This window comes from Myxocyprinus asiaticus, chromosome 14 (assembly GCF_019703515.2).
Source record: "Myxocyprinus asiaticus isolate MX2 ecotype Aquarium Trade chromosome 14, UBuf_Myxa_2, whole genome shotgun sequence".
Taxonomy (NCBI): Eukaryota; Metazoa; Chordata; class Actinopteri; order Cypriniformes; family Catostomidae; genus Myxocyprinus; species Myxocyprinus asiaticus.
The window spans coordinates 59,036-83,350 of NC_059357.1; the positions used below are offsets into that span (position 1 = coordinate 59,036).

Sequence of the window (24,315 nt, forward strand, 5' to 3'; positions counted from 1 at the left end):
CACGCTTTAAAACATCAGCTGTGTCAAAGCGTTCATTCAACTGACCGATAAATAACAACAACAAAAGAACACACATATGGTTGTGATAGTCTCCCGGTGGGTTTGAGTGACCAACTACAGGTCATATTTTTATGTCCTAAAATCCACCTAAATTATTTTGTCTCGTTAAGCCCAGTCTTGGAATTATGGATTTAAAGTAAATATAACTGTGTAGTCTGCAATAAGACATAAATATCCTCTTGCCTGTATCCTAATTAATTGGCTTCTACAAATTAAAGTGGACCATTTTTTTTTTTATTATTATGTTTTTTAAGTGAATAAATGTTTACACAATTCAAGGAACCTCACCAAGTCTAACCTGATACTACATGGATCATCATTAATTTGACAGCATACACTTGATCTTTCAAAGTGTTTATCAATATATAATGACAGAATGAGATAAATCAAATATGACTGCAAATGTTATTCAGATATATTTTTAAAATAATTTTAATAAGTCATTGATATATTTAATTGTGAAGTATTTTCACTACATTTTACTTACACAAATATTTGAACTCTGAACAAAACGTTGCACAGTCTGGGATTGTTTCCGTAGTAAAATAAGTGTTATAGTGATGTTTTTAACTGTGTTTTGAAATGGTTTGCTGGTCTGTATGTGAGTGCAGCTCAATGGAGGATTTGACTTTACAGGGCAAATAGAAATCATCATGACTTGATTAGTTTAAATTTAAGGCCTGAAATCACACTTAACATCATCTCCCATTTGATGTATTCCTCACCACATTTTACACTCTTTTATTTCACATTTTTATTGCGGCTTTCTTGTACTTCTCATTACTTGATTGTGTATTTCCGAACCGAGCGGGTTTCAATTTCATGTGTTTTGTTATTATCTATAGTGTGTCTTTACTGTATTTGAATTAGAAGCAAAGAAAAATTCCTCGTTTATTTTACACTTGGTGATAAAGTTCTGAAGTCAAATTCCAGGTTTTCCAGACGTTACAGTTTGATTAGACATTTCAGATGAAAACGATTGAAGCTGGATGTAAATATCAGAATACTGAAATATAATTAAGATGATAAATAACAGCAGCATTTATAAATGATTTAAATGAGATGATAAATGACAGCAGCAGGAGTTTGAGGTTTGAAGTTTAATCATGTTTAAAGATGAAACACAATCATGTGACAGTAACGAACTAAAAGGAAACATATAAAATGTAAAAGAGAACGCCAGTGACCTTCGACTTCAATGAAGCACAGATGATGTCTTTTATTATTGACTAATTAAATCACAGCAGCCCCTCCATCTCTCTCATGAAGGCCTCGTACATCTGGTCTTTAGTCTTCATGTTGTGCGGGGCAATGCCAGCGGGCTGGGTCGGGTTTATAGACACTTGTTTGGGCTGCTCACGCTCATCCTCTCTCCTGCCACCTGTTTTCTCCATCGCGCCGGCGCGGTCTCTGCGCACACGGAGCGCCGTGGGAACGAAGCGCGTCACCTCCGTCTTGGGGTTGATGATCTGAGGTTTGGCGGAGATGGTGGCGGTACCCGGTTGCGCTGAGGAGGGGCCAGAGATGTTGGCGCGTTTCTCGATGGTGGGGGCAAGCGGGGGGGCGGTGCCAGGGGGTGGGGGCATCTGCAGGGCGGGGGGGCGGGTGGACACGTTCTGAGAGCTGTCGCCAGAGGAGACAGACACCGTGGGCGGCTTCTGACGCGATACGATGCTGGGCGGAGCACTGAGCACGTTGGGGTTGAGTGGTGGAGGGAAGAGAGAGAGCGGGGGGGCCATGCGGGGGGGTCCGGTGCGGGGGGGAGGGGGCGGTGGAGGCATTCCTGCAAAACAAATCAAGATCACACATGAAAACACATCAAACACACACACTAACATTCAAACACACACACACTAAAAATGACCTGGAGGAGCAGGAGGTGGCAGGCGTGGCGGGGGTCCTCTGGGAGGGGGTCCGGGGGGCAGACCCGGTGGCGGTCCTGGAGGAGGTCCTGGCGGTCGGCCCGGCGGGGGTCCCGGAGGCAGCATGCGTGGTATGGGACCCCTGAGAGCGGCTGGCAGCCCAGGAGGCCTCATGAACGGAGGAGCACCTGAACACACACACAGTTTGATTTCAGTTGGACTGAAAGAATAAATTGTCTTTTTAAATTTCATGTAAAGGCTTTAGTCTGACTGTAGTCTTACCAGTCCAATTTTAGCTCAATTGGGCATATCATTAATAATAGCTCGCCTTCATCCAGCACATATATACTTTCATTGGACCATAATGGCCCCAGTGTTGCACGTGGAACAAACGATCTCCTACTTTCCTTTAAACACTCATAATAATGTGTTATGAATGTGACAGTTACATGTGCGTCATATTATTCACTGAGAGAATCACAAACCTCCACCACTCATTCTTTTATCAGGATCACGGACTCGATCTGATCCATGATGCATTTGTGATTTGAATTGAAATGTGATAAATATCTTCTGATCATCTGCCGCTGCTTGTGTGCTGCTCGCTCACTCTGACCGAAGCGCTGAATGTAGTCTACAGTATATTTCAAAATGAGTGATGTCTGAGTTCAAAGTGTTTAAGATGGTTTTTCCTTATACCATGGCCATTTTTGTCACGTCCGTATTGCAAAAAAATAAACCCTAACCCTGTCAGACTGAAAATGTTCTGGACTCTATCTTCAGGAGTTTACAATTATATATAAAAATGGTTCGATATACTGGTAATGACTTATTACTATGAGAAGTTAAATTTCATGTTTAGACTGCAAGTGTCATATCTGTAATGCTGGAATTGCCCAGAGGTGACGAGTGACCTCAAATATTTAATCATATTATGTAATGAAGACTGTAGCCTGACTACACACAAACTAGTGCTCAGTAATAACATTTATGTAATAATAATAAAGAACACATAAGGGATTTAACAGCATGAGGTGACGCACCAGGAGGCGGTCCCGGAGGCGGGCCGGATGGCGGTCCTGGTGGCCTCATTGGAGGGGCAGGAGGTGGTCCTAAAGGAGGAGGCCCTGTGATTGGTGGAGCCTGCATATGTGGAGGAGGCTGCTGAGCTGCCATTGGTGCAGATGGAGCAGGAAGTCTGGGATTGGCCAATGAGTGAGCAGCTTCAGCATCCACACCTTCATCCTCACCATCTGAATCAGAGTCTGTGAAATCCTCTCCATCCTCATCCTCTTCCTCAGGTACTGACTGACCTGTACATACACACAAACAAGAGCATGTACATGTATTTAACATTCACCTCAACACACACACACACACACGTGAACATGTATTCAACATTCACCTCAACACACACACACATACAAGAGTGAAAATGTATTCAACATTCACCTCAACACACACACACACACAAACAAACAAGAGTGAACGTATTCAACATTCACCTCAACACACACACACACACACACACACACACACACTCACGAGTGAACATGTATTCAACATTCACCTCAACACACACACACACGTGAACATGTATTCAACATTCACCTCAACACACACACACACACACACGTGAACATGTATTCAACATTCACCTCAACACACACACACACGTGAACATGTATTCAACATTCACCTCAACACACACACACACACGTGAACATGTATTCAACATTCACCTCAACACACACACACACACGTGAACATGTATTCAACATTCACCTCAACACACACACACACACACACACACGTGAACATGTATTCAACATTCACCTCAACACACACACACACACACACACAAGAGTGAACATGTATTCAACACACACACACACACACACAAGAGTGAACATGTATTCAACATTCACCTCAACACACACACACACACGTGAACATGTATTCAACATTCACCTCAACACACACACACACACACACACACGTGAACATGTATTCAACATTCACCTCAACACACACACACACACACACACACAAGAGTGAACATGTATTCAACACACACACACACACACACAAGAGTGAACATGTATTCAACATTCACCTCAACACACACACACACACACCTGCCATTCTCAGCATCATGGCCTGCAGTGGTGTGATGGTCTTGTTCTTCTTCATCACCCTCTTCTTCCTCTTCTCTCTTGGTGAAGGCATGTCAGCAAACCACACACTGCGACCTGTGAGCGACAAACACATAATAAACACACAAACACTGCAACAGTATTCTCAACTACAGCTCCATGGCAACAGAAATAATGACTTCTCAATGGTGAGTTTAATTAATGATTCAAGTCATTTTTTATTTGTATCTCTTTTCACAACACACATCGTTTCAAAGTTACAGAAAATCATGCATTAACAGAAAATGAAACTGTAATATCTATAATGTCTTAGAGTCATTATTATGTAGTTTGATAAAATACGATTGTGAGTTGTGTATAAAGGTGACTGTGGTAAGGAACACAAAACTCCATAAGATGTTGATTAATGGAGAAAAATAACCTTGAGAGAAACCAGACTCACTGTGGGGGCCAGTTCCCCTCTGACTAACATCATGAATATAATAACAATATTAGTTATTCATGTGCAGTGTTTTAAAAAATATATTTTTTATGAACTATAAGATTAAGACTAATGTTTCATTAAGTGGATCATGAACCAATGACTCGTATAAACAAATCAGTCAGAAAGACTCACAAGTTATTGAATCGGTCTAATGAATCCGTTACTGACAACATACAGTTCACAACAGCATTGTTTTATTCATCTGTATTTTCATGAAAAATATTAAAATATGTCATAAAAAAGTGTTTTGTTTTGTATGTAGTTAGGACTAATTATGGGGGGGATGCAAACACAAATAAACAATAAACAAACCACAAAGTAAATGTCTCACCTGTGTGTTTATCGGCTCTGTCTCTCTCATCCTCTCTGTCGTCATGGCGATCAGTCATCATTCTCATGTCAGCGTCTGTGTCGTCTCTCTCTCCACCGCTGTCGTCCTGCGAGTCACTGTCGTCGTCTGCATCACTCTCGCTGTCAGTGTCTCGTCCGCCAACGTCAAACATTTCAGTGTCTGAACCGCCACCATCATCTGACATCAAACACGTTACTGTAGAGAGTGTGTGTGTGTATATAAGTGTGTGTGTGTGTGCAAACCTGTTCGCCGTGTGTTTCCATACAGCAGCAGTATCTGTGGAGGGGGAGGTCCTGGCGGGGGTCCCGGTGGTTTTCGTCCAGATGGCAGACGAGGAACTCCGGCGAGAGCAGCTGAAGACACCGCAGACGCTTTCCTGAAACACACACAAATAATGTTGTGTTTTCAACAGAAACTCAATCAACTCTTTCACAGAATCACCTGCTCGAGGTCAACACTAATCAGCGCTCACTGCGGCCCTGTGAATCACCTGTTCTCACTCAACACCTGTCAATCATCAGATCCTGTTGTCCAGACTCTCTCATCTGAGCATCACAGGAAGTGCACTTCCACCTAATGGTGTCTGAGTTACATCAGTGTTTAGTGCTCTTCTCCACATACACATCCTGGATGATATGCAGCCCAACCATCAGTCAAACACAACACTGAACAGCTGCTGGTCTGAAGCTCGTCATCTCAAGACTGGACTACTGCAACGTTCTGATAACAGCCCTACAGCTAACACTATTAAACATGTCTTCCTGTAGCTGCACACATCACACCACTGGAACAGCAACACACTTCAACACACTCATGCAGGTGTGTGTGTTCATCTTGTCCTCTTTAATCCATGAGTGAGCAGCATCTGGTACTTCCATCACAATGATGTTCAGGTATACTTTGTTTTTCTGTTTTCTGGGTCATTTCGAGCAGTCAGGCTTTCAAAGTATACTCTTTTGACCATGAGCATATAAAAACACGTTTGACACATGCGCACTACAACTGCTCTGTGATACTCTTTTAGTACAGTCGATGGCAAGCGCATGCACCAACAATGTGCGCAGACGGTCCGTGTTGAGAAAATCTGAGTCGTACACAGACAGTCCGCTCAGACTCTGCTGGTGATGAAATTCACATCACACATTTAGGAGCCACTTATATTTTGAATGTTTATTTTTACTTTTCTGTGTACACCTGTGTTTATTTAGTACTCACCTGTATCCCGCCCCTTTAATGTGATTTGTCTACATGCAATATATGTTTTGAAATGTGGGGGGAGCAGGTGTACGGGGTGAGCATATGGTTTTCAAACCACACACTTCTCCATTGAAAGGAAACAAATAAATTAAAACAAGTAAAAGGACCTTTTTGACTATTTTTTGTGCGCTAGAAACTTCACCCCTGTATCAAGGAAGTGGCATAATTATTTTGTTATTTTGAATTTGCCACCAAACAAAAAGTTTGAAAACCATGCTGGATTTCCCATGCGGAGAGACCGTGGAGTAGTCTATATTATGAATGAAATTCCAAACATTCCAAGTGAAGCACGATGGGTGACTCTACACATCGGATTCAACGAAAGTCCGTGAGTAATGAAAATGAACGAAAAGGGAAATAAGTGATATGAATTCGATATATTGATGGAGATATTCAAACAAACAAGAAAAATTTGAATTATTTGGAAAAGACGCTGTTTTCAGGATTCAATCGCGTTGATAGCACAACTAAATTCAAGGGTTTATCTGGAATGTTAATGCCTATTGAGATGTTAAACGATGGATAATTTACCAGAAATGTCGGAAATAGTTGAAATAACTGATGAAACAAATGAGTCACTGATTGCTGCTGAAGCTGAAAAAAGATTAATGAAATTAATCGTATCACAGCGAGCAAGACTAAGTGCTGTAGCGCGGAGACAAAATGAAATTAAAACCTTGATGAAAAGTGAGTCCCCTGATGTTGTAAAGATACAGGAAAGCTTGTCAGCATTTTTGAGCAAGCTGAAGGCGACTGTGGCAAGGAACATGAAACTCCATAAGATGACTTCCTAAAATCCAAAGGATTATGTTTTGGATGTCCAAGAAGAGGTCATTTAAGCAAATATTGCAAAAAGAGACTTACATGCACAACGTGTGAACAAGACATCCAAGTATATTGCACATTCATAATCAGAAAAACACAGATGTGCTAAGACATTCTGTCCGAGAAGAAACTGTGAGAAATGCTTTAGTTTCAATGTCCACTAGTAGCCACACAGGGGCTGGCATTCCTGAATGTACCTTAGCTATCCTTCCTGTGCAAGTAAAGCATGAAAAAGCAATAAGATTATACACACATATGCATTTTTGGATCCAGGCAATTCTGCCATCTTTTGCACAGAAAAGCTCATGTCAGACTTGTACCTGAAAGGAAAGAAATGTGACATCCTTCTAAGAACAATGGAGCAAGAAAAATCTGTGAACAGCTACAAAGTAACAGGACTGGAAGTGAGTGCTCTGGATGAATGTTCCTTTTTAAAATTGCCTGAAGTGTATACTCAAAAGACCATTCCTGTCACAAAAGACAACATCCCTGGTCAGAATTATAACAAACAATGGCCATACTTAAATGAAGTCAAGTACAATATTGATGCAGATGTTGGGCTGTTAATTGGCGTAAACACACCAAATGCTTTAGAACCTTGGAAAATAGTTAATAGCCAAAGTAATGATCCTTTTGCCATCAAAACTCTTCTTGGATGGGTTGTTAATGGCCCATTGATGACTAGCAGTGCAAAAAAACATGGACTCCCAAGTTTAAATGCAAACAGGATTTCGATTGCACATATAGACAAACTCCTACACCAACAGTACAACCAAGACTTCCCAGAAAGATGTCATGATGACAAAAAAGGGGCCTCTGTTGAGGATAAGCAGTTCTTGAAAATTGCAGAGGATTCCATCATTCAAAAGGATGGCTATTACCTGTTGTGCTTACCTTTCCGCTATCCAAATGTGATGCCTAAAAACAGATTCCTAGCCGAGCAGCGTGCTTTGGGCCTTCTTAAGATACTGAATAGAACTTCAATTGAATCAAGGTGATTCAAAAGGCCACGCAGAGAATGTACCATCTGATCAATTGGTCCGTGATAATGGCCAAGTGTGGTATATTCCACACCATGCTGTTTACCACCTTAGAAAGAAATGTATACAGGTGGTATTTGACTGTGCAGCTTCTTGTGCTGGAACATCCCTAAACAATGAACTGCTTCAGGGACCTGACCTTTCCAACACTCTGATAGATGTTCTCATCAGGTTTCATCAAGACACTGAAGCTTTCATGGGAGACATCGAAGGGATGTTTCATCAGGTCCGTGTTGCTCCCGATGATTTAGATTAAGATTCCTTTGGTGGCCAGATTGACACATTTCTAAGCCAATAACTGAATACAGAATGACTGTGCATCTCTTTGTGGCTGTCTCAACACCGAGCTATGCAAACTTTGCACTTCGTAGATCAGCTGAAGACAACAAAGAGAAGTGTGATGAAGAAACCATCAATACAGTCAAAAACAATTTCTACATGGATGATTGCTTGAAGTCAGTGGCAACAGAGAAAAAGCCATCGCCTTAGTGAAAAATCTGAAATCTTTGTGCCTAGAAGGCGGATTCATGCTGACAAAATCGATCAGCAACAGCAGACTTGTCTTGCCTAATTACCTGTGGAGGAAAAAGCAGTGGATGTTAAAGACCTAGATCTTGATATGGATCAATTACCTATTGAAAAGGCACTTGGAGTAAAATGGAATGTGGAAACGGATACATTGTCATTTCGAGTTGCTTCTAAAGACAGACCTGCAACAAAAAGAGGTATACTGTCATTAATATGTTCAGTTTACAACCTCCTTGGCTTTCTTGGCCCTTTTTGTATTGACAGCAAGGAAAATCTTACAAGAGCTGCATAAAATGAATTATGGCTGCGATGAGGAAATGCCTCATGCATGTGTCACTCAGTGGAAAACATGGATGTCGGACCTGAGTAGGCTCTCAGGATTTCAAGTGGTTTGGAGCACAAAACCAATCTGCTTTGGGTAGATATCTTCAGCACAGCTCCATCATTTTAGTGACACGAGTGAGGTGGGCTATGGTGATGTCACATCCCTGCATCTAACCAACACGGTGGATGCAATCCATGTTGCATTCCTTATTGGAAAGCCAAGAGTAGCCCCTTTAAAACAACTTGCCATTCCATGTCTAGAATTGGCAGCTGCACTACTGGCAGCATGGAAAGATGATATACTGAGAAAAGAACTTCTGATGAATCTCACTGAATCAGTGTTCTGGACTGATAGTACTGCTGTACTTCACTACATCTTCAATGAAACCAGATGATTTCATACATACGTAGCCAACAGAGTGTCTGCCATCAGAGAGCTATCAAACCCTAAGCAGTGGCGTTATGTCAATTCTACACATAACCTAGCTGACGATGCCTCACGTGTTCTTTCTACAGAGGCTTTTCTAAAATCTATGCAGTGGATGGATGGCCCAGACTTCTTAAAACAACCGGAGTCTCAATGGCCAAAACCAATATGTGACTTTGACCACATTGCTAAGGATGACCCTGAAGTCAAAGATGTGGCTGTGGTCAGCACTATAACTAAACAAATAGAACAGGAACCCACAGATACGTTGTGAGTATTTTTCTCAGTGGCACAAGCTAAAAAAAAAAAGTCATGGATTCTTTTTTTTATTATTAACTATTTTTATTGATTAACAAATGAATAAAAATTCAACATTCAACAAATGAAGTAAACATAACAGAAATGTAATCAAAAGAATCAAATTATATCAAATTAATTCCTTACCCCCAAACATTCCCCACCCGACACAAACACGCACCCCAATGGTCATAAATAAATAATTTTTTTTTTAAAAAAACATAAAAATTACACTTTCAAAAAACAATAAAATTGCACACACACATTTAAAACTAGAGATCCCTCTCCACTACCCCCTCCCTGAGAGCCCTCTAAAAAGGCCAAATATCTGCCCCACTTCCCATCAAACAACCCCAGATTGCCCAGCCTTCTACACGACATCTCCTCAAGTGCCGCCACCCTGTCCATCTCCATGCACTACTCTCGAAATGAGGGCGTTCCAGCCGAATTCCATCCCCTGACATTAACCCGTCTACCTATCATAACACTGGCCAGGACCCAATTCTTTATTTATTTATCCCTATGTTAATGACCGCCCCATCGCCTAAAATACAGAGTCTGGGGCAAAATGAAATGAGTGCCCAATACATCACACATAAAGCTCTGAACCCTCAACCAAAATTCTTGAATCTAAACACACCACCAAAAAACATGGATTGTGTCCCCATCTTCTGATTGGCATCGGCAGCAGGTAGGTGTGTCTTTAAGACCAAGCCTATACAATCTAGAGGAGGTCCAACAGAATCTATGCAAAATATAAAATTGCATAAGGCGCCCCTTTGCATCTCTAGATGTAGACTTGACGTTATTTAGAATCCTAGCCCACACTTCCTCCTCCAGTACCAAGTTCAAATCTTTCTCCCATAATTTCTTGATAGAAATGAAAGCTCCGTCCCCCAGACTCTGAATTAACAGGGAGTAATACACTGATGCCTCATGTCCTTTTCCAAAAGCAGTAATCACCACTCCCAAAGTATCTGCTGCTTTAAGGGGGTGTATGCTACTCCCAAAAACTACAGAGCATGTGGTGCAGCTGTAAATACCTAAAGAACTGAGACCTGGGAATCCCAAAATGCTGAACCATATTTTCAAAGGATCTCAATACTCCACTCTCATATATGTCACCGAGTGCAGTAACCCCCCTCACGATCCACTCTGACCAACAGAAAGGGCACTTATTAATACATAAATTTAGGGTTCAGCCATATGCTCGAGGCAACATTTAAATAAATGTCAGAATTAAACACTCTGGACACTTTTGTCCATATCGAGTGTAAATGTGAGATAACGGGGTAACTTCTCCAATTAGTTTGATAAAAAGGCTTTGTAATGGCGAAATAGGGGCAAGAAATTCTTGTTTGATACAAAACCAGGGAGGGGCTCTCTCAGGTGGAAGCGACCAATAAGCCAAATGTCTGAGACCGAATGCATAATAATAAAACTAAATCTTGGGTAGGCCTAGTCTCACCTTTGTCAGTCGGCCTATGTAACTTACTGAAATGGAATCTGGCACGTTTACCATTCCAAATGAAGGACTTCACTATGCTATCAAATTGCTTGAAATAAGAGAGGGGGACATCTACAGGGAGAGATTGTAGCAGGTAGTTGAATTCTGGAATACAATTCATTTTAATAACATTAACCTTCCCAAACATAGATAAATGTGATGAAGCCCACCTGCTCACATCGCTCGAAAAGCTTTTTATTAATGTGTCAAAATTAACACTAACTAAATCAAACAAATTTGATGGGAATAAAATACCCAAATACTTAATGCACTGTTTGGGCCACTGGAAGGTGCCCGGCTGAAAAGCAGTTACTGGACAGTACGCTGACAGAGCCAAAGCTCCGGATTTAGACCAATCGACTCTGTATCCTGAGAATTTAGAAAAGGAATTAATAATTCTGTGGAGGCAAGGCATAGATCTAGTGGGGTCGGAGATGAATAATAAAATATAATCTGCGTAAAGTAAAAGCTTATGTGCCACGCCTCCCACCATCACCCCTGGAAAATCATCTTCCCTTCTTATCATGGCTGCTAATGGTTCCAGGGCAAGACAGAACAGTAATGGGGAAAGAGGGCAACCCTGCCAGGTGCCCCTATCCAGAGTAAAATAATCTGAAATTAATCCATTTGTTTGAACCGACACTACCGGGTGTCTATACAGTAACTTAATCCACCCAATAAAAGTATTCCTGAACTCATACATTTCCAAAATCTTAAAAAGATAATCCCATTCTACCATATCAAACGCCTTTTCAGCGTCAAGTGAGATGGCAGCAACCGGAGACTGATCATTCACTACTGACCACATGATATTGATGAAACGCCTAATATTATCAGAAGAGCTGCGGCCCCGAATAAACCCCACCTGATCTATATGTATAAGAGATGTCATAACTTAATCGGTTAGCCAAAATTTTTGACAATATTTTAACGTCTAGCTGGAACAGGGAAATTGGATGGTAACTCTTACACTCGCTTGGATCTTTGTCCTTTTTAAGAATCAGACTAAACCGGGCTTGTGTCTTGGTTGGCGGAAGCTTCCCATTCTTTAATGATTCAGTATAAACTTCTAACAAAAGTGGAGCCAGTTCTGTAGCATAAGATATAAAAAAGCCATCAGGCCCCGGAGCCTTGCCTGTAGGCAAGACCTTAATTACCTTGCCAAGCTCCTCCAAGTTATCTCAGAATCAAGAGAATTCCTTTGCTTAGTCGTCAGTTCAAATCAAATCAAATAACTTTTACAGTTTAGGGAGTTCTAATGGTTTCACAAAATTTCTAATAACCTCATCAGTAGACGAAGACATGGAACTATAGAGATCAAGATAGAATTCTTTAAAAGCATTATTAATATCAATGGCCGAGGTAAATATTTCACCACCAGCAGATTTCACAGAGGGAATGATAGAAAAAGACTCTCTCTGCTTTATATATCTAGCCAAAAGCTTCCCTGCTTTGTCCCCCGACTCAAAGTATGACTGTCTTGCCCTGAATAGCCCAAACTCCACCTTCCGCATCAAAATAGTATTATATCTGTATTTCAATCGGGTCAGTTCCCTGAGGCCATTAGACGACATTCAGCGCTTGAGCTCTGCCTCGGCACTTTTAATATTCCCTTCCAACTCCACGAGTTCTCGTGCTTTGGATTTTTCGGTGAATGTGGCATACTGTATGATCCGACCCCTAAGAACCACCTTAAGTGCCTCCCAAGCCACGCCCACAGAGGATATTGAGGACCAGTTGGTCTCCATATAGACATTGATTTCAGCCTTTAACATTTGTTGGAATTCAGGATTTTGCAAAAGGGATACATTAAAGTGCCAACTATATGATTTCTTTTTCTCCATATGTGGCAACACCTCTAAACTCACCAGGGCGTGATCCGAAACTAAGATATTTCCAATTGAGCAATCGACAACAGCTGAAATGAGGGACTTGGATATAAAAAATAAAATAACAAAGCTATTCTAGAATAAATCTTATGGACTGATGAAAAAAAAAATGTATGGTCCCTATCAGATGGGTTCAAAAGTCGCCAAATATCTGTAAGACCAAGATTTTTACACATCCTGTGAAGTGTCAATGTTGCTGTAGGGGGCTTACACACTTTTGCTTCACTATGATCAAGGACTGAGTCCATCAAAAGATTAAAGTCTCCTCTCAATATTATATCATGAGGGGTGCCAGTGGCTTGCAACATCCCTTCAAGATCTATAAAAAAGCCCTGATCATCAACATTAGGTGCATAAATATTAGCCAGAATAAGACTTTTCCGTGAATTTCAGCTAAAACAATAATGACTCTTCCTAATTTTTTTACTCTGTTTGAGACATTTGAATTGTAGATGTTTACTTATCAGCGTAATGACTCCCCTGTTCTTACTCGAGCCAGCACTATTAAAAAAAAAATGCCCAAATCTTCCCAAATTTTTCATCTTCCTGCAGAGAAAGGTGCGTTTCTTGAAGAAACACTATATCATATTTCTTATGCTTAAGAAGAGAACCTTCCTTCTTTTTATGGGGTGCCCCAACCCATTCACATTCCATGTGGAGAGAGACACGTGGAATGTGACCTAACCGGGCTTGTGTCTTGGTTGGCAGAAGCTTCCCATCCCCTAACCCTAAGAAAAAAGATTGTGTGTCAAAAACAAGATTATAAAGACCACTTTCCAACATTGGTGTGACCATCAAAACCCAAAATTCCCCTAGAACAAAACAAACTGGAATTCGTCCTTCCAAACTCAAACAGTCTATGCATGCCTACGAGAACCCCTGCGACAAATTTGCTGTCAGATTACTCAAGTCCGGTGTTTCTATACAAATTTTGTGAGACAGAATTACACAGCAAATGATCATCTATAAAACAAACTCCAGCCAATAGATGGAATAACACAAAGAGCATGTAGATTGATCCATAAAACTGTCTTGAAGGTGTGTCACTCCACAAAATAAGCTCCAGACGCTAGGCGGAACCAGCACAAAAAAGGCGCACAGATTCTTCAAACAGTCAAACAAACGTTCAGTGAGCCGATCCACTCAGCTGCAACATGAGTGCAGGCAAATTACTTAATCACTCAAATGTCTTTGCAAGAAATACTCTGCAAAACAAACTCCAGCCAAAAGGAGGAATAAGTACAACGAGCGTGTAGGTTAATCCATAAAACTGTCGTGAAGGTGTGCCACTCTACAAAATAAACTCCAGCCGCAAGGCAGAACCAGTTCAAAAAAAGCGCTCAGTTTCCTCAGAGTCAAATGAATGTTCAGAGAGCCGGTCCATTCGGCTGCAAAGTGAGCACCACAAGATGACTTACTCCATTGACTTTATGAAGGACATTGTTTGCTGTGGGCATGTGAATGTTTAATGGCCCTTCTTAGCATCTATTCTGAATTTGGCAGGGAATATCAGTGCAAAAGCGACCTCCCATTAATGTAAAAGTTTCTTGCATTCCTTGAATCGAACACGTTTCTCTCGTCAAAATCTGGGAACAAGAAAATGCTGTTATTTTTCCAAGAAAGCCTTCCTTTACTCCTTGCCTAGCGTAACACATGATCATTATCGGATGATCTCAGAAATTTGGCCAGAATTGATCGGGGCCTGTCTCCCTCCATGGATCTCTGAGCCGGAACCCTGTGAGCTCGCTCGATTTCCAGCTTATGGCCTGAAATGTCGAGCAGATTCGGAAGGAGCCCATCTAGGAATTTCACCATATCCTGTCCTTCTTTGCCCTCAGGAATTCTGATGAAACAGACGTTATTCCACCGGCTATGGTTCTCCATGTCCTCCAACTGTTGGAGGACATGGAGAAACGTAGCCGGTGGAATAACATCCGTTTTGTCAGAATTCCTGAGGGCAAAGAAGATCCCAGACACGCTCCAAATACACCTTGGTCGCTAGCAGATTAGCAAATAATTCCCTCTCCGATGACTCCAGATAATCGATCCATTTCTCGACATCCCCCACTCTTGAAACCATTTCAGTGAATTACGCTTCCATGGCAGTGATCGATCGACGTATCACAGCAAGATCCTCCAAGTATGCAATGACCTTCGTCAGTACTGCCGACATATTCAGCATCTCCCACCCTATTTCCCACACTTCTCTGACTAAATAGACTCCCAGGCCCTCGGCCTGCTCGGGGGTATCAGCTTGAGCACGTAAGTGTCTTTTAATGTTTCCAGAGCACGAGGATTTTGAATTCTTTGACATTGTCCTCCTTGAATAGTTATGGAACAGAGTGTATTGAATCTCACTGGTTTAAGTGCACAGAGCTCGCTGTTCACACATCCGATCCTCGCATGGTGTCACGTGACTCTCCTGTCATGGATTCTTAAATTTAAAGACACAGTGACAGTTGTGCAAGAAAAGAGCATGTAATGAACATGAAAACTGACAGTGGTAAAGAGATTGAAAAGCAAATTTCAGAAATCATTTAAGAAATCTCTAAGCTACCAAAGTCTGTCAGTAGAGAATCTGATGGATGCAGATAAGGCCATCATTAGCTTTGTCCAGCATCAGCACTTCTCCAAAGAGATTGTTGCTCTTGAAAAAGTTGGTTCAGTACTACAAGAGCCTTATCCTTTATCTTGACCCTAATATGGAAGAAGGCTTGTTAACAGTTGGAGGGAGACTTAATAAATCTACAATTCCCATGAGTACAAAAAATCTGATCATTATCCCCAAAGCGTGCCTTGTGTCAAGACTTTTGCTTACCCATATACATAAGCGTATGGGACACAGTGGTAGGAATCATATGTTGGCCAAACTGAGGCAGAAATATTGGATTCCATGTGCCAACTCTGCTGCAAGAAAAGTCATTTATGATTGCACATTTTGCTCCTGTCAACATGCAAAGGTATTTACCCAAAACATAGCAGATCTTCCCAAAAGCAGAATCTCTCCAGATTCCCCTCCATTCACTAGTGTTGGGACAGATTTCTTTGGACCAATTGAAGTAAAGCGGGGTCGGAGTTTTATCAAACGATATGGAGTTATATTCACCTGCCTTGCCAGTGGTGCTGTCCATCTTGAAATGGCTTACAATCATGATACAGCCTCCTGTATTAATGCAATTCATAGATTTATTTGTCGAAAGGGTCAAGTAGAAGAAATGAGATCCGACAACAGAATAAACTACTTTGCTGCTGAAAAGGAATTGAGAAAAGCTGTGAAATCCCTAGATAACAGTAAAATGAAAAGGGAACTTTTTTTTTCACTCCCCCTACTGGTTCTCATCATGGTGGTGTATGGGAGCGCTTGATTAAGCAGGTACAAAGCCCTCTCACATCAGTATTAAAGCAGCAAACACTAGATGATGAAGGCCTTCAAACTGCTCTTTGTGAAGTTGAGGCAATATTAAATGATAGGCCTTGAACTACAGTATCCGACCACCCCAATGACTTAGAACCCCTAACACCAAATCACTTGCTTCTACTAAAAGGAAAACCTACATTGCCTCCTGGTTTGTTATTTTAAAAAGACAGTTAAATATATATATAAATCCAGTTGAAGTCAGAAGTTTTCATACACCTTAGCCAAATACATTTAAACTCAGTTTTTCACAATTCCTGACATTTAATCGTAGAAAACATTCCCTGTCTTAGGTCAGTTAGGATCACTATTTTAAGAATGTGAAATGTCAGAATAATAGTAGAGAGAAATGATTTATTTCAGCTTTTATTTCTTTCATCACATTCCCAGTGGGTCAGAAGTTTACATACACTTTGTTAGTATTTGGTAGCATTGCCTTTAAATTGTTTAACTTTGGTCAAACATTTTGGGTATCCTTCCACAAGCTTCTCACAATAAGTTGCTGGAATTTTGTCCCATTCCTCCAGACAGAACTGGTGTAACTGAGTCAGGTTTGTAGGCCTCCTTGCTCACACATGCTTTTTCAGTTATGCCCACAAATTTTCTGTCAGATTGAGGTCAGGACTTTGTGATGGCCACTCCAATACCTTGACTTTGTTGTCCTTAAGCCATTTTGCCACAACTTTGGAGGTATGCTTGGCGTCACTGTCTATTTGGAAAACCCATTTGAGACCGAGCTTTAACTTCCTGGCTGATGTCTTGAGATGTTGCTTCAATATATCCACATAATTTTCCTTTCTCATAATGCCATCTATTTTGTGAAGTGCACCAGTCCCTCCTGCAGCAAAGCACCCCCACAACGTGATGCTGCCACCCCCATGCTTCACGGTTGGGATGGTGTTCTTCGACTTGCAAGCCTCACCCTTTTTCCTCCAAACATCACAATGGTCATTATGGCCAAACAGTAAAATTTTTGTTTCATTAGACCAGAGGACCTTTCTCCAAAAAGTAAGATCTTTGTGCCTATGTGCATTGGGGACAAAGTGTGCATTGGACTCAATGTGCATTGGACTCAAGATGGCGCCGAGATGGCGTTGCGAGCTCCTACACTACATTGCAGTTTTTTATTTGTTTTGTTTACAATTCTTATGTTTTTTGTCTTGGATGTTGTCTGCCTTATTGTCTACGACAGACAAACACTTTTGGACATTGGTTCTGCAATAGCACTTTAAATTCCTCAATGCTGACCCGCTGTTTACAAACACGCCAGCGGAGCCCTTTGTCTGGGCAGCCCGGCCGCGGAAACGTAGAAGGAAAAGGGGAAACAGAGCCGGCGTTCTCATCAGAGTAAGACGTCATGCAAATTGACCCCCGCTACCCACTATTCTACTGGCAAATGTTCAGTCTCTGGACAACAAGCTCTATGAACTGCAAGCGCAGATCTCTTTCCAACGAGAGACGAGGGACTGCTGCATTATCTGCCTTACAGAAACTTGGATGTCTGTGGAGATTCCAGACTCAGCCATGGAACCCGCGGGGTTCTCCGTGCACCGAGCGGACAGAGCGAAAGACCTCTCAGGTAAAAGCAGAGGTGGTGGTGTATGTTTTATGGTCAACAAATCCTGGTGTGATCAGAGAAACGTACATTCTATCAAGTCTTTCTGCTCTCCTGATCTGGAATTTCTCATGCTTCCGTGTCGACCATTCTGGCTACTGAGGGAATTCACAGCGGTCATTATCACTGCTGTGTACATTCCCCCACAAGCCAACAGACCGGGCACTCAAGGAACTGTATGGGATTATAAGCAAGCAGGAAACCGTGCATCCTGAAGCCACATTCATTGTGACTGGGGACTTTAACAAAGCCAGTTTAAACTCAGTCGCACCAAAATACCACCAACACATCAGTTTCAACACACGAGGGTACCAGGTTTCAGACCATTGCTACTCTCCCTTCTGGGATGGCTAATAATCCCTCCCCCACCCACCATTTGGCAAATCAGACCACTCTTCCATTCTGCTTCTGCCTGCTTACAGGCAGAAACTGAAACAGGAAGCACCCACCCTCAGAATGATCCAGTGCTGGTTGGACCAATCAGATTCTACGCTACAAGACTGTTTTGATCACACGGACTGGGAGATGTTCCGGTCTACCTCTGATGACGACATTGAGATTTACGCTGATAGCGTCACGTGTTTCATCAGAAAGTGCGTAGAGGATGTTGTTCTGACCAAAACAATACGGTTCTACCCCAACCAGAAGCCATGGATAAATAGCGATGTTCACGCGGCACTTGATACGCGGACCTCCGCTTTTAATTCCGGGAACGCGGAGGAGCATAAACAAGCCAGTTATGCACTCCGCAAAACTATCAGAGCAGCAAAACACCAGTACAGGAACAAGATTGAAGGACAGTTTAACACCACCAACTCTAGAAGCATGTGGCAGGGAATTAATTATTCCTATTCGCTATTCATCATGGACTTTAAAGGGAATAAAAACACCGCTGCCTCTCTCCTGGATGAGCTAAATACTTTATGCTCGTTTCGAGGGAAATAACACCGCCCTCGTGGAGAGATCTCTCACGGCCGAAGCTACAGAGGTTAGTTCACTCTCCGTCTCTGTAGCGGATGTAACCTGATCCTTCCGACGGGTGAATATCCGTAAAACCGGAGGTCCAGACGGCATTCCGGGCCGCGTCATCAGAGCATGCGCGCACCAACTGTCTGGTGTTTTTACGGACATTTTCAACCTTTCCCTCTCCTTGTCTATGGTCCCCACATGCTTCAAAACATCCACCATTGTGCCTGTACCAAAGCAATCCAAAATCACTTGCTTAAATGACTGGCGTCCAGTTGCTCTGACCCCCATCAACAGCAAATGCTTTGAGAGACTAATCAGAGATTACATCTGCTCTGTGCTGCCTCTCTCTCTTGACCCGTTGCAGATTGCTTACCGCAACAACCGCTCCACTGATGATGCCATTGCATCTACAATACACACTGCTCTCTCCCACCTGGAAAAAAAGAACACTTATGTGAGAATGTTGTTTGTAGACTACAGCTCAGCATTCAACACCATAGTGCCCTCCAAGCTAGATGAGAAACTCCGGGCTCTGGGCTTAAACAGCTCGCTGTGCAGCTGGATCCTGGACTTCCTGTCAAGCAGACGCCAGGTGGTTAGAATGGGCAGCAACGTCTCCTCATTACTGACCCTCAACACTGGAGCCCCACAGGGCTGTGTTCTCAGCCCACTACTGTATTCCTTGTACACACATGACTGTGTGGCATCACATAACTCCAATGCCATCATTAAGTTTGCTGATGATATGACAGTGGTAGGTCTGATCACTGACAATGATGAAACAGCCTACAGAGAGGAGATGCTCACTCTGACACGCTGGTGTCAGGAGCACAACATCTTCCTCAACGTCAGTAAGACAAAGGAGCTTGTGGTGGACTTCAGGAGAAGAGAAAGAGAACACAGTCCCATCACCATCAATGGAGCACCAGTGGAGAGAGTCAGCAGCTTCAAGTTCCGCGGTTTGTGAAAAAAGCTCGGAGGATCATCAGAGACTCCAGCCATTCGAGCCATGGGCCGTTCTCACTGCTACCATCAGGCAGGCGGTATCGCAGTATCACGACCCGCAGCAGACTTATTCATGACAGCTTCTTCCCCCAAGCAATCAGACTTTTGAACTCTAGATCTCCCATGATCAATATACATCAGCACTGCACTTTATTACTCTTATATCTCACACCGGACTGTCATAAATTATATTCTCTCTTAACAACACACTGACAACTGACTATCAACCGACAGCTGAATGACAATACAACCTACTGTATATTTTATATATACTATTTTTATTGTTTAATGTGTATCTATATTGTGTGTATTGTATAATGTACATTGTATGTTATTATTTGTATATTGTGTTGTGTGTAATTATGTGTATAACAGATGTTTAAATTGTGTTGTGTTAATCTGATGTTTATTGTAAATTGGTATATGTCTCATCACTGTCACGACTGCTATGTTGATCGGAACTGCACCCAAGAATTTCACACACCATTGCACTTGTGTATATGGTTGAGTGACAATAAAAGTGAAGTGAAGTGTGCGTGTGTATGTATATGTGTATGTTTTGTGTGTATGTATGCATGAATGTGTATGTCTGTTTGTATGTGTATATGTGTGTGCGTGAATGTGTATGTTTGTGTGTGTATGTGCGTGTCTGTTTGTGTGTATATGTGTCTGTTTGTGTGTGTATATGTGTCTATATGTGTCTGTTTGTGTGTATGTATATATGTATGTGTATACGTGTGTGTATATGTGTATATATGTCTGTTTGTGTGTATATGTGTCTGTTTGTGTGTGTATATATGTATCTGAGTGTGTATGTATGTGTGTCTGTTTGTGTGTATGTATATATGTATGTGTATACGTGTGTGTATGCGTGTGTTCTGACCCGAGTGCAGAGCTTTTCTTCAGTATTGATGGTGGTTGAGCTCCAGGCAGCGGGATGTCCTGGATTAAGATGCTGGATGGAGCGTGTGGCATGTCAGGAAGAGGAATACTGTCCACCTCCACAGACTCAGCGTTCTGAAGGACACACACACATCTTTACATAAACACACATTATAACAGACACAAGTCCACACATAAACACACAGTCAGTGGATCTGTGAACATGTTTCCACTGATGTTACAAGAGTATGTTTCTACATCACCTGACCACAAACAAACACACCACATCAGTATTTATTTACGGAGTCTTGATCCTAGTTTTATATTTCAACAGTCATTTAATTGAGCACCTTCATGTCACCATGAGCTTTGATGAAACAGGTCAATCAATTCAATCACTGTTACTGAGTGATGACTTCCTACTTCAGTCTGTGCCAACCAGACAGTTAGGGTGCTTCACCAACCACTGTCTGCATTACCTGAACCCGAACCCCAACCTAAACGCACTCAAACCGGACCCTACATTCATCATAAAGCCAGAGGAATCGGATTCTTCAATATTATATATATTACAGTATGATTTTCTGCTTTGATATTGCGTGTATTGTGAGCACTATACAAACACGAACGCAAACATGCGCACGCAAACACGCGCACACACACCTTGACAGAGTGGAAGTAGAGTGCCAGCTGTCCACGTTTGGTTTCGTAATCCACCTCCAGTTTACGAAGCTCTTTATACGTCTCTGGATTCTCTCGCTCGTACAGACGGACGATTCGTTCAAATGTCTCGCGCAGTTTCTTACGTTTGTCACGCAGAACTTTTTCATTCAACAGCGGCTGCTGCACCGGGTTAAATTCTGAAAAACAAAATTAAACACTGAAAACCCACTTATCAAAACACACACACCGATGGCCTGTCCCATGAAGCAGAACTCAGTGGCTACACGTTAACGTGCTGTTTTCTTCTGGGTAACGGATCACAAACACATACTGAACCAATCAGCTGTAAGGAAAGTGACGGATCTGATGCAATCACGTCACTCCAGCTGTATCTCTCAGGAAATATATAAATCCATTATATCTGTAAAAAGATTATTTATTCAAGAGATATATTTTTATATTATAGATAGGTACTTTTGAAATGTACTGTGTTGACACTGACCCATCTCATCGAGTTTCTCCATGTCTTTGATGATCTGACGCGGATCCTTCATCTTCAGCACCGCCGCTCGAACCATCATCCTCTGCTTCTTGTTCTACAACACACACACACACGTGTCAATACCTGCACATGATCAATCAAATACATTAGAAACATACACTAATGAAGACATGAAGAGGGAATGTTCTGCTGGGAAATGTCAGTGTTCATCAGTTCATGTGAGCTCATTCATTAAACACAAACAGACACACACATGAATTGTGATTAATGAATGATGCCCGATGTGTGCAGGAGTGGCATGACGAGGTGTATCTGCTACACAATGATCTTTTGATAAATGGCACCAGTCTAACTGATGTCCACATGAACACAACATTGAGCACAGCATCACACTTCCTCCAGCAGCTCGTCTTCAAACACTGAATATTAATGAGCTGAACTGTTCTAGGGGTCAGAGGTCAGATCCATACCTTCTTCAGCTCTCTTTTGCGTGCCTCCTTCCCTGCAGACACAGACACACACACACACACACACACACACATATATATGAAGACTGATCATCAGACATTAGTAGTGTTTGTGTCAGGTGTAACTGTACTCACTGGCCTGATCGGTGGGGTTCATAAATTTCCCACTCTTGGTGGAGGAGGTGGAGCGTCGCCCCATGTCTGCAGAGTTTGTTTCACCTGAAAACACACACAGGTCAATCATCTGAACTTCTGTCATCTTCATTCATCAGTGGAACATTAAAAACACACTTTTACTGAATAGTGACTGAGGCTTTTGTGTTACACAGAAGAAAGAAATGTATACTGGTTTGGAACAACATGAGAGTGAGAGAATACATTTTTGGGAAGATTATCCCTTTAAAGAAAAAGATCAAATGGTTCATACACACTTTGACATGTTCTATATTTTCTAAATTAAATCTCTCCTCAGCCCCATATATTAGATATCTGAATTTAAAATGTTGTGTCTGAATTATATCTTTAAATGCACTTAAAAATAATACAAGTACTGCCGTTGATCTTATTTAATATATGGAATATATTCTTTCTGTTTAAAATAAATACACATTATTTCATTTCAACACGAGCTGTGTTTCTGATTATTGTGTAAAGATAACTATTATAAAACATGCTGCTATCAGAATATTTAACATTCATTATTAACTGTTAAGGGTTAAATACTGCTGATATCGATTACATTAGTATTACAAATTGTTTGTAATGTTCCTCATTTGGATAAAAGTGTCTTCTGTAAATATATCGCAGTAAATAAGTTAAAGTAATCACAAACTAAAGATTCATATGAGCAGAATAAAACTCAGACTCACCCCAAGCACTTGAATCGATCTCAAATATTCACATTTCTCACTGATCAACATCACGCGCCATCTTCCGTGCGCTGAGCGGAAATACGTCATCCACCCGGACTTTTATTATGTATATCGGCATTTACACACAGTTACGAACACAAGATATAAACACCGTTTTCAGCTGTTGAGTTAATAAGAAGTGCCGCGTTCTAATATTATTAACAATTAATACTAGTCGCCTAGCAACGGGAAAGTAAAAGTTTTACATTTTGATGGTCTTATTTCTTTGTTTTTTTGTGTTTATTATTATTATTGTTATTGTTATTATTATTATTATTATTACTAAATTTATAGGGGCATTCAGTAGTTAGAGTTAGTATAGGGGTTAGGTTAGGGTTTGTTAGGGTAAGTATAGGGTTAGATTAGGTTAGGGTTAGGTTTGGTAAGGGTTAGTTTAGGGTTAGGGTTATCATTGCTCTTCTTCATGTGCTTTAAGTACCGATACGACAGTTGTGTTAGACGCTGAACTGCCATCTATCGACATAGATCAGTATGATCGTCTCTGCTGCCGTCAGCTCTGCAATATCATTTGCATCTGTTGCCTTTGAGGTCATTTCTAAAGTTATTTATGACTACTATAATATAATTGTTTTGTCTAAAAATAAACATCAGAATTCAAGCAAACATGCTTCTGTTGTTAAGGACAGATTATTATTGTCCCTCATATCAATAATATTTGGAGACTGTCTACATTTCACGTTATTTCTAAAGACAGTTACTACCTTTATTAGAGAACTGCTTAGTGTGAAATAATCATAAATTATCTAGCGATACAGAATGATAAAGGAAAGATTAGAATTGTTTTTGATGTTGAAATTCAGCATTTCCATGAATACTGTTTTTGAAGAACTTGTTTAGTTTCTCAGCAAACCAATGTC

General features: G+C 41.3%; 1 protein-coding gene across 2 annotated transcripts; it reads right to left on the minus strand.

Moving 5' to 3' along the window:
- Positions 1–1,140: 1,140 nt before the first annotated feature.
- LOC127451205 (WW domain-binding protein 11-like) lies at positions 1,141–23,612 on the minus strand. Of its 2 annotated transcripts, XM_051715705.1 has the most exons (12): positions 23,396–23,612; positions 22,662–22,745; positions 22,530–22,561; positions 22,060–22,153; positions 21,558–21,754; positions 20,896–21,029; positions 5,157–5,290; positions 4,894–5,091; positions 4,061–4,174; positions 2,966–3,235; positions 1,925–2,110; positions 1,141–1,843 (listed from the first exon to the last, which is right to left on the minus strand). In XM_051715705.1, the coding sequence occupies exons 2-12, from the start codon at positions 22,723–22,725 to the stop codon at positions 1,299–1,301; spliced, it is 1,968 nt and encodes a 655-aa protein (XP_051571665.1). In that variant the 5' UTR covers positions 22,726–22,745; positions 23,396–23,612; the 3' UTR covers positions 1,141–1,298. The 2 variants fall into 2 exon arrangements, with proteins under 2 accessions (XP_051571665.1, XP_051571666.1); XM_051715706.1 differs by lacking the exons at positions 21,558–21,754; positions 22,662–22,745; positions 23,396–23,612 and having other exon boundaries at positions 22,530–22,560.
- Positions 23,613–24,315: the final 703 nt, after the last annotated feature.